The sequence below is a fragment of the Vitis riparia genome, chromosome 2 (genome assembly GCF_004353265.1).
Source record: "Vitis riparia cultivar Riparia Gloire de Montpellier isolate 1030 chromosome 2, EGFV_Vit.rip_1.0, whole genome shotgun sequence".
NCBI classification, from domain to species: domain Eukaryota; kingdom Viridiplantae; phylum Streptophyta; class Magnoliopsida; order Vitales; family Vitaceae; genus Vitis; species Vitis riparia.
In genome coordinates, this window is record NC_048432.1 from 13464505 (window position 1) to 13476232 (window position 11728).

Below are 11728 nucleotides of genomic sequence, written 5' to 3' on the forward strand. Positions count from 1 at the left end.
TTATATGTAATTTGGTAATATTTTCATGTCCCTAAGCACGTGTACACATTGAGGGGGGGGGGGGGGGGGGGGGGGGTGGAACTACTGAAAATCATAGTAAATTTCTTATGCAGGCTTCTTAATATAAGGGAACAATGTCATATATGAAAATCTTATGTTAGGTACAGGTGTTGTATTTTTGTGTCTGATGAGCAGATGAGCTAGTAATGACAAAAGAAATAGGAAATGGATAATACTTTGATGAGGGGGATTCAATATTGTATCCATCATTACTTGCAATGGCCAAAATGACTTCAATCATCCCCACCACTTCATTGAAGAGTGTTCTTAATATCTTCATGATTTATATGATGGTGCTATCACCATGACAGAAGAAAAAGGGGAAAGTGCAACCAAACAAAAGTCAAGTATAGAAAAGATCTCTCTTAATTAATTGCATTTTTTTTATTAATGGGATTTTATTTCACCCACTAGATTCTCGTCTCTATTGAGCGGATTCCTTCTTTTTTGCTTAATGGGAATTCCATGAAATGTACATTTGCAACCCCAAAAACCAAAAAGACAGGTGCTCAAAAAGAGAGTAGGGATAAGAGGAAAAGACACCATAGACAACTTTCCTTTGATTAAAGTAGTTGGATATCTAGCTTGGTTTGTTGTGCTGATGAGTTTGGATTCACACCTCCAACATCCATCCCCGTCTCTTCTGCTCTGTAGGTTGAGTGAACACCATATAGCACATAGAACAAGATTATCAAACATGACCATACGCCAAATCTTTGGAGTGACAGCTTCTTTAGTGTAGTCATGAGGAAGACATTGAGGAAGATGGACATTGCAGCCGGCCATGGCATGAAGGGCACTGACCACTTACTGGGCTGGTTGGGGTAAGGGACAAAGTAGTGGAAGCAGGCAGTGATGATGATCATGATCCCTCCAAATAATGGGAGACCCCACCATTGCTTGAGCTTCCATGACAGGGAAAAGGCAATTGAGCTGCATGAGAGAAGGGAAAGGAACAGGAGAGTGTGAAAGGGGGGGTTGTTAACAGTGATCACATATCGCCGATAGATGAGAGCATTGGCCACCAGGTAGAAAACCAGTAATGTGCAGAGGTTGACCATGTCAACTACAATTTCCAACTCTGTAAAGAGTGCAATTGATGCTGTGAAAGCCCCTAGATTAAGAAGAGAAAAGATTCAAAATCATTTCTTCTGGGTGCTTCATGTCAAACTTCAATGAAAAAATTTATTATAGTTACCATCCATAATAATGAAATCACATTTGCTGATAATAGTTGATGAAGATCTCATGTTCAACAAGCTTACTTTTTGGAAACATTACAGTACCCCAACACCGACTTTGAAAATACATATGGGGATTAAGCTGTAAAAGTCTTGGCACATGATCATTAATATGTCGTTAATCTAGGACATAAAATTACAAGACCCCAAGATCAGTTAGCTAGACAATCAAGATATGGTTTCAAAAATTCAAATAGAAGTTTTCGTTTTCACGGTGTTGCTTCCCCCACCATGATTTAAGAATGACTTCAGTTGGCTAGGCATTCAAAAGATAGTTTTCAAGAGTTAAAGTGGGTGATTCATTTCTATGGTATTGTTCTCCCACATGTGAAAAAAAGAAAGAAAATAAAAAGACGCCATATTGGACAAGATCTGATGGCAGAAACGATGGACATATATTCATATTGAAGAAGTTGGATCATAATTAAAGCATTATTTTACCTTCTTGTGATCAGAAGTATCCTTCCCATCCCCACCCAGAAACCAAAACAAAAGCCAAAGTGGGAATCTTTGCAAGGGGAAACACAAATCTAATTTTAGTGAATTCTACTTCTTTCACTTCTTCATTGATTCCTTTATTAGTTTAGGGTATTCCTTTTTCCTGTGTGGTATCCCATATCAAGGGACTGCTATCGTTCATGAAGACTAAGAGCTGTAATAGCAAAAATTAATCAGTAACATACCCAAGAAGAGTGTAGCATTCAATGGGGTGCCTGTTGAAGGATGCACCTTGGCTAACCAGAGTGGCACGAGCCTTGCCCTTCCGATGACACAAAGGTATCGAGCTTGGCCTAGCATGGCAACTAGGAGAGAAGCCACTATTCCCAAGCTTGCACCAGCCCCCACAATATTGCTTGCCCATTTCCATCCCATCCTTTGGAAGGCTATCGCAAATGATGCTTTCTCTGGTATCTATTCATCATTTGGATCACACTTTCTATTAATTTAGAAGTTGAACTAACAGAACTCGGTACTTGGCCTACAACTTAGGCTTAAACACAAGACATCTTTGAATTTAGATTTCTGACCTGATTGTAAGGAAGCATCATACAAAGAGCAAAGGACATGAGGCAATAAAGCCCAGAGACAATGAAGACAGATCCCATGATGCCCACTGGAAGGCTCTTTGAAGGGTTGTTTATCTCTTCCGCCATGGTTGAGACTGAGTCATAACCGATGTAGCTAAAGTAAACTTGAGCTGCTCCATCAAGTATACCTTTAACACCAAAAGGGGCTAGGCCATCTGGATTTACCAAGTTCTTGGCACTCCCTTTCAAGAAGCCGGCAATTATAATAAACCCGAAGAAAACCACATGAAAGATTGTCATTACAAAGTTCAGTATAGAGCTTTCCTTTGTACTGCAATCCCAAAAAGAAATACCCATCACTTTTTCAATCCACTGAAACGACAAACATTACACAAAAGTTCAATAACAATAAACCAAAAATGATCTCAACACAAAAGGATTATTGGAATAGTGATGGTTACGAAGATAAAAACCATAATAATAATAAAACAAGCATGATAATAGTAACACTAGTGACAACAATGGTATTTTAAAACTATCATAAAATATAGATTGAATAACCGTAATCACTCACAATCCAACATCTGAAACCGTCTATCCAAATCAAATATATATATAAAAATAAAAAAATAAAAAATAAAAAAGAATGGATGAATAAGCCAAATGCCACTTACACACATGTCAAAGCAAAAACATTAGATGCAGAAAAGCCTTCTGCTCGAAGATCAATAAAAACAGCGAAACAGCATAACAATGATTTGAAAAAAATAATAGTATTAAGGTACAAAGAGATCATGCCTGTAACAAAGACAAAGAGTGAGAAGAAGAATAATAGCAACAGCAGGAAAATCCAACATATTGAAACCCTTCGTGAATCCATGGACTTCAACTCTCCATGAGTTCAGATTCCCTCCAAAGGCACAGCTCAGGTATTCTGTGAAACTTCTTGAAACAGCAGCGTTGGATAGGACATACTCCATTAGTATGTTTGCCCCAGCAAAATAACCCACGAACTCCCCTGAACAATTTCAACTGAAAGAGCTTAAGGAAGAAATCAGGGAAAAATTAGGAGTACACAAAACATAAGGAAAGCCTGATATGCAGTTAGTATTGAAAAATGGGGAGGGAAGGGTTCTATATCATAGATGATTCATACCAAAGGTCACCCTTAGGTAACTGAAGGCGCCTCCAGCAACTGGAATCTCTACAGAGAATTCTGTGTAACACATAGAAGAAAGAAGGGCTGATATCCCGGCGATGATGTAGGAGATGAAGACAGATGGGCCAGAGTGGTGAAGGGCTACAGGGCCAGTTGTGACAAAAACTCCGACACCAAGCATTCCTCCTACACCAAGGGCTACTAAATCATACCACCCAAGTTTCCTCTTCATGTCTGCACCAGACCTTAGCCTAACTTGGTTGAGCTCTTGGTCTGAAGTCCATGTAGCTAACATTCTCTTCCTAAGCCTGTGAGGTGTTTGGGAGAGGGAATGGAGATACTTGGAGAAGAAAATGCTACTGAGTGCAGTTTGGATGGCTGCCATTACTTGCGATTCAATTCAGTGTTTTTGGCTTCCATGTGAAGGTTGTGGTGTTTTAAATATGCATTGGGGAGAGGATATATTTCTAGATTCTCTTCCTAAAGGTTGATGGAGAACCCAAGTGGGTGCCCCCTAGATTTTGTGAAAGTACCCAGTTGGCCTTGGATGTCCAGAAAATGACAGTTATACCCCATTCTCCCCTCCATACCCCTCAGCTTTTTAGTGCCCCAAGGCTCCAAAGGGGTTTAATTCACTCTTGTAGAAGCATGCAAAAAAAGGTAGAAAAAGGCCCAGCCATTTCGAAATAAACTTGTAAGAGGAATCACTATGAAAAGAGGGACTTTGACCTAATCTTTTGGAATTTCCTCATCTAAAACTTTGAAAAGATGTGACAAGCATCCCACACTTTGTTAAAGCATGCAACTAAAGATTTCTTCCTTAACTCTCAAGAATAATTGGACTTGATTCCTGAACTGAGGAGCATCCATAGTTGCAGTTGATACAATGGTAATGCCTGCTTCTTCCGGAAACCTCAAACCTCCAGAGCAAAGCAAATTGAGATCTTTGCAAGGTCATTTCCTTTTTCACATGTCAGAGCATCAACTATACAATCAATTCCAGAAGGATCAATACTCAAGTAAAGGCATGTATTTAAAGCACTTGAATTTACAAGTTTTTTTAGTGAGATTGGGTTACTTTTTACATTAACAACAGATGGGATCAAATACTGCCAAGTCCACTTTAGAATGAAATAGTTACGATGAAGTATTGGTGCATCAAGTAGTTTTTTGTAAGATTGCTTTTGAAGGTAAAATTTCTTAAAATTAGTGCAGCAACCCCTTCAATAAATAATTAGGAAATCTTGACAGACTATGGGAGGATGGTTCTCAATTTCTGATTTACTTGGAATGAGAAGATAGGAAGAAACTAGCTAGTTGATGTTTTTAATCCACATACTCAAAAGAGGGAAGGCCAATGAGAGAAATTTATCAACCACTATGATCCAAGGAGTGGTATGGACTTGGATTGACGCATAAAATTCTTTAAATAACTGGTGCTAATGGCAGTTTTATTTTATTTTATTTTTTTCATGTTTGCATTTGATGAAGCTCTTTTACCCATTTGAAGGGCTTGCGTACCCCCAGATTTTGTACATCTTGATTTCTTATCCACATGAAACTTGTTATTACTACTGTGTTTGGACAAATCTACGCATTTGGAAATCTCCTGGTAATTGGTCTTAGCAGAAGAATGTCTCCGTTTCTTGGGTAATAAATCACTCATAAGATATTCTTGTCAAATGGCATGTTAATTTACTCCCTTTTCTTCCCAAATAATGGCTTATCTAGTCTGACTTTAGTTATCTTAGTGGCTTTGATTCTCAAATGATATCTTCGATGATCTTGACTGTCTTGCTTATGTTGCAGTTTAAATTTTAATATATATATATATATGCCACTTTTATTTTGGATGACTTCACCAAAAAGACTGATCAGGTCGGCGCTACTATTATTTATTTATTTAACAATGACCTTTGGAATATTGTTCTTCCTGCATAGGTACACATCCCTTGTACAACCCCAAGAGGCTTTTCCAAAGGAATATATAGTATGAACACACAAAAAAAGAAAAAAGAAAAGTGGAAAAAAGAGATAAAAACCCCTGGAAAATGGGGGGAAAATTCTTTCTTCACTTAATGATTTACTTAATCATCATACAAACAAGCATACTTCATGCTATAGCTTAGGTGTTTTTGTCATTAACCTTGTCCATTCAACTAATTCATGGATTTCATCTCTAGTGCAGAAAGTTCATGGTTGTATAGTTAATTCTAATAAGCTTGGTGAAGTGGATGATGATTTTGATTTTTGAAAGATCTATACAGAATCAAATCAGCTTCCCACCTGCAATTGGTGATTAATATTTTAAGTGTCTAGAATGCAAATCATTCTCTGAGATCTAAGCTAGCAAGTTGTTTTCTTAAGATTATTTAGGTAAACTCATAGCTATAGGGTATATACCTCGATCGGTATTTTCTACTCTTTGCACAACAGGTATAATTCTGCAAGCAGTGGTGTGGTTTCTGCTTGAGAGCTGGGAGTACATGAAAGAAAACTTCAGCTGACTCTTGAAGTTGTGGGTGTTTAGGTCATTGCATCCAATGGCAGGGATCTCAAGATACCTTACCAACAGCCCAAAACGGCTTTTTGCAACTTTTCTTTTTCTTTTTTTTTTTGTAAAGAAAATGGAGGGGGAATCAGTTTTGACAGTTAACAGTTCAAATTGATGTAAAATCTGTACTAAAACACAAGTGGGAGGTGCCGCCACCACACAGATTATTTCATGCTCTCTCCTTAATTTTGTTATCAAGTCAAAAGGCACTCTCCCTTCGGTATAAATCAAATCCAAATATATACTAAAGGTCTCCTTCATTGTGTAATTAATTTACTCAAGAACGGACGATCATCATCCTCACTACGATCCGCCCGAGGCATCACTAGTTATATTCTTCACAAATCTTATATGTTTAGCTTAATTGGTGGCTTAAAATGGATCCCTCAGGAATATATGGAGATTGAGTGGTCCATGTCACTTGACGCCTCCACGCGTCACAGTGGAGTCGTCGACATTTTGCTTCCATTGGTTTGCTGTTCTGTCAGCATCTACTTGGATTATAATACTGTGAAGGAGAAACTCTCAGCCACACCACATGAGAAGGCTCTAGACTACTGTAGTGATCACGCTTGAATTAATGGGTATCTATGTAAATGCTAATCATGTTTCAAAGAGAAATCATGAGACTCACGAAAACCAATATTGTTTATTAAAGATCAGAATAATAAAGAGATTTGAGGAAGTAAATTAAAGCCTGTCAAAATGCTAATACTAGTGTCTTTTCCTCCTTTTCACTTGCCACTTTAGGCTTTGCAACTTGAAGGAAGAATGACTAGTATGATCAGTGGAACATGGATTAATTTCCCTGTTCTACTAGAAATCATTCCTAAAAGGGAACACTATGAGAAGGAGAGAAGATAATTGACTCTCCATTGAAGTTGGCCCTAAGCACAAGTGGCTTTACCAGTAGCAAAACACGAAGAGGCCACAATGGTTCACGCTTGAATATAATTTAATTAGATTGACGGTGCTCCATGTCGCGCCTGTGATGTCATCGGCTTTAAGCCCAACCTAACTTGAAGAGAAAATATATTAAAAATGCAAAGAGGAAGAAGAGACCATTATTTACTATAATTATCAGCCTCACATTTCCTTAGGCATTTAAAAGCATAATGATCAGCACTAGATGGTGAATACATATACAAAGGATTTCTGCAACTTGCCATGATCAGTGACAATTAACTTGCCTCTTGCTGACCTTGAGGACCCCATTGATTTGGCCTACACCCAATCCCCCATTTTTCAAAAAATCCAAAGAAGAGTTAAAACAATTTAGATTTAAACAAAGACTTTTCAGAGGGTCTTACATTGTATAAGGTAGAAGCAGAGATGATTGAGATAGGGACGCATTGGGCTGCCATTAAGGTAGGATTATTAAAACATATCATACAGTAGCAAGCATATTCAAATAACTATAAATAAGAAAAGGCATAAGGCTAGAGTGGAATTCTTTTTTATGCTTTTCAATGTGATTGGCAGTTAAGTTGCACTCAGGATGGCAGTAGGAAGCAGTGGGAGGCTTTTGCTTTTGATTTTTTCTCAAAGTGGGTCATCATCCAAATTTCCATCTACCTCATTCCTCACCTCTCCTCCTCACTGAGTGTTGCCACGGTATCTGTTATATACACTACCGTTTTCTTATGCCCTAGAGAACCAACCCCTCACTGTGTCATGTCATTGTGAAAAGTGGTTTGTTTTCTTTATCAGAACAGACAATATACTAATCAAAAGGAAAAAAATACAAAAGAAAAGAATAGGAAGGGGTCACCTATGAAAGAACAAAATGCCTTTTTTGGGGGAGGAATCAACAAGGATAATCCTTAATTACAATTGCCTTTTGGACTTCTCCTAGAGTAATTTAGTAGGATCATGCACCTTAACTTTCTTCAATATATTTGGATCGCATCCTCTCCACGACCTACAACAAAGATTAATTCTTCCAAACCTCTAAATTTGATTCCTCATAGCAAGATAAAATGAAATGGATAAGTTTCTTTCAACCATGTTGTTTTCCTAGGATATGCATGAGAAGGGGAATTGGATAGCATCCGATATTTTGATTTATTTATTAATGAAATTAGGAATGCTGACTAGACCTTTTCTTCTTATTGGTTCATCATTAGTGGACTAATGAGAGCATAAGCGCATTTAAGAAGAGGGGAAAGAATAGAGCTTTCTCTATCAACAAATTCCCATCCTGGGGGCAGTAAAGGGATGGGCATAGATTAATTGGGCAAACAACCTGCACTTTGATTAAGCTCAATAGAAGTTGCAATCAGTTGATTATTTTATAAAAGTAGATTGTGTAAAGCAATTCATGCAAAGCACCCACTTATATGAGTGATTGGCATGGGATGAATCATAGCAGCCCAACCTCCTCATTTCCTCACTCTATAAATCATGATATCTGAGATAATTAACTAAGAGCAAAGCATCTGCCTGAGACTAGGCCTCCTCTTCAAGGGAAAAAGGATCTTCCTTTCCAAGGCTAGCACACAGAGATTTCTAGGGCCCATATGGCATTCAGTCCCTGCCCATTATGGCTTCCAGCCCTCGGTGTGGATGGGGGTAATAAGACACCCTTCACATGACTCATGTGTACAATATAAAATGCAGGAAAATGGTTGCATTTGTTAGGAAATGATTATCTCATTACCCATTCATTTATAATAAGCAAAAGCCAGAATTCATGGGTGCAAATGGATGAAAAGTTGAAAATCCAAGGCCTCACGCAACCATTGATCCTCGAAATGGCTTCTTTTTTCTTTTTTGAATACAGTGATTCCAATGAGTATGAAGATCATGGGCTTGTCAAGTTTTTTAGAGTAATTATCGATATGGTGCATTAAGAAAGTAGACTTCTCCATGTGTTTGTGGCTCAAATTTTATACCAAGTTCTATGTTTGAAGCTTTCTAGTTATCCCAAGCTCTCTTATACTCCCATCTACATACTTAAATTTTACTAGTTACTATTTGTCAACTGACTTCTATTTTTCTTTTCTTCTTGTGCTAATTTCTTAGAGAGTATTTAGAAAATAATATAATGATTTAATAATTTAATTTAAATACGTTTTATAAAATAACTTAATCGTACAACTTAAAGTGTAAAATGACATTATATTAACTTAATAATTTAATAATTCAGTATAATTTAACTTAAAAATCATCTTAAATTATAAAGTATTAAGTATTAAATTTTATGGAACAATTACATTTTTTATTTGTTGAGGATCAAGTTTCCACACAACCATTTCAAAATCCGACCTAAAGTCCACCCACCACAAAAGAAAGAAATAAAAATGCCTAACAATGTACCAAAAATGAAGTTTGGTTACACTAGAAGCCATTAACATATGAAATCGGAGAAAAATGGCAAGGAAAAGTAGTTCCATGGCAAATATAACTCTCGATAACCACACAGGACAAAAAGAGAACAAGTTAGTAAATAGAATAGAGTTTATGCCCGTGTCCTCTACTGAACTGCTTTTGATTCATTACAGTGTAAAAATTCAAGAAATTCCACTCCAATTAAGTAAGATGTCTGCCATCACTGAAAAGAAACCCATCATCCCTATTTAGATAATAAAAGCAGACAAAAAAAATATCATTTGTCATGACCCACGCGCTACTAGATCTAATAATTTCTTCCTTGCTTAGCATCACCAATGGAAAGTGCTCTACTTGGGTCTTTTGCATGAAAATCTATATTTAATATGGAGCAAGAGGCAAGAGGGATGTAAATGCTGGCAACTTCCTATTAGCCTATTTTTTTCACCCCTTTCCAAGATTTTGCTCCACCAACATGCTAAAGCTAGCTAGAGAAAGATGACGAGAGAAGAGATGAAAAGATGAAAACCCCAGGTCATAAAATCTTGGAGATCATCTTTCTGCTAGCTAATTAGGCAATGAGTTTGAAGGTGGAAATCATAAGATTTCAACATCATGAAGTGTCGGCATCTGCAAAGAGGATTCTTTCTGTATGTACCCAGTACCCAGTACCCACTGTTGTTAAAGTCTCGGCCTTTATGGCAACTTTCACTAACTCAACTGAACTACTCACCATAATTTTTCTGGATCTTCTCTAGTTTGTCTTTTCCCTCAATGCTGCATGTATCAAGTTTTCCACTTCCATGTGTTGCCATATCTAAGGTGTATTGTTGGACAACAAAGTGGAAAGGTTTTATTTTGATGTGGCACGTATCAATTACTTGCTAACACTGCTACAGCTTTAATTTCATTGAAGGGCTTTTTCAGCATGTCAATGGACTCCTTTTCTCCATATGTCCACTACAGTGGTACAGTCGGTCTGCTACAGACGTCTCTTTGATCATTGAAACCCAAGCTTGATTGGTGTTTCAGGAATCTCTTGAGTGAAATGCAGCTGTCATGAATTGACATCTAAACATTCCTCCAACTTATTATAACCCAAAAGGTCTAAAGGCAGAGACCAAATCCCAACTAGGACAAAGTATAAACAAACCTTTCTCCTAGAGTTGACCATATCACAGAACTCCATGGCCCCAGAGCAAAAAAAAAAATTGATTATGTTGGCACTAGTGTTACAGCACACCGACCTTGAATACATGAATAACTCACTAAGCTTAGTTGGTAGGTCAATGTCACAAGATGTTTCAAATGACCCTTCTCATAGGGGTTATATAGATGGCAAGAAGCTTCTGGAGACTCTTGGAGCCATCTACACTAAGCCATTAGTGGGAAGAGTGTAAAAGGTTCTACAGATGCCTAAAGATATCCACATGTCTCGACATTATAACGAAAGGCATGAGATGAGTCCAAGGCTTCTAGAGAATTCTAGGGATCTCTTGTATATTCTTATACCTAGACTTGTATATAAAATTATGTAGGATGTTTTAGATTATTCTTGAGTTGTAAGGAACCTTCCAAGGTTCCAAAAACTTCCTAAGGTGCTTATAAATAGGTGTGGCCCTCATTTGACCAAAGCACTTCCCAAAAACCACTCAATCCACTTCCTAACCAAGCAAATGAGTTTCAAAGTACTTATGAAGCTTCTTTTGAGTAATAAAAGCTTCCATTCTTTGAGTGTTACCTACTACGCCCTCTAAAGCTTATAAGTCGAATACGTCTTAACCTAGCAAGCTAAGCATCGGGAGTAAGGTTGACTTAACAAGATCAAGGGTCTTGACTTATCTAAGTGCCACACAAGTTTAGAATAAAACTAAATCCGTGACATCAGGCACTTCAACTCTAAAATTGAAAGTTGGTCCAAAAGCATTCAAAGTCAGGCAAGGCTTTCCAAAACGACATGAAGGCATTGACAAGACTAATAGAACCGGAGCTTCTAAATCCTTGGATGTGGAGTTGATTGAAACTTACAAAAACAAAGATGTCGACAAGTCAACTTAAAACTTCACCTGATGATGAAGTGATTTTCAGGATTTAGAAAAGTTGTTTCACAATAATTTCCGAATGTCTTGAATCCTGTTGATGAACATCTGGTCACAGTAACACTCACTACAAACACCCATTTACAAAAAGAAATCTGTTTTAAGTACAAGGCTTACAAGACGATAATTGGGTTTCTTTTGATTCTTGTATAAAATCTGAATTTATATTTCTTTTCAGTCGGGAATATTTTTTGAGGACAAAGGGGAATAGAAGAAAATGTATGGAAGTAATGATGACAAATATATTAAGAATATGA

At 37.3% G+C, this 11728-nt stretch overlaps 1 protein-coding gene across 1 annotated transcript; it reads right to left on the reverse strand.

Moving 5' to 3' along the window:
• Positions 1-408: 408 nt before the first annotated feature.
• On the reverse strand, positions 409-3880 carry LOC117929033 (cationic amino acid transporter 6, chloroplastic-like). The gene is made up of 5 exons (XM_034849223.1): positions 3486-3880; positions 3128-3347; positions 2330-2660; positions 1985-2213; positions 409-1174 (listed from the first exon to the last, which is right to left on the reverse strand). The coding sequence occupies exons 1-5, from the start codon at positions 3871-3873 to the stop codon at positions 624-626; spliced, it is 1719 nt and encodes a 572-aa protein (XP_034705114.1). The 5' UTR covers positions 3874-3880; the 3' UTR covers positions 409-623.
• Positions 3881-11728: the final 7848 nt, after the last annotated feature.

Bases quoted from the DNA above. Each gene is read 5' to 3' on its own strand.
- LOC117929033 (XM_034849223.1), bottom strand. From the start codon at position 3,873: ATGGCAGCCATCCAAACTGCACTCAGTAGCATTTTCTTCTCCAAGTAT. The intron at 3,348-3,485 runs GTATGAATCATC...GAAATTGTTCAG, and splicing joins TTACCTAAGGGTGACCTTTG to GGGAGTTCGTGGGTTATTTT. The intron at 2,661-3,127 runs GCATGATCTCTT...TTGGGATTGCAG, and splicing joins ACTCTTTGTCTTTGTTACAG to TACAAAGGAAAGCTCTATAC.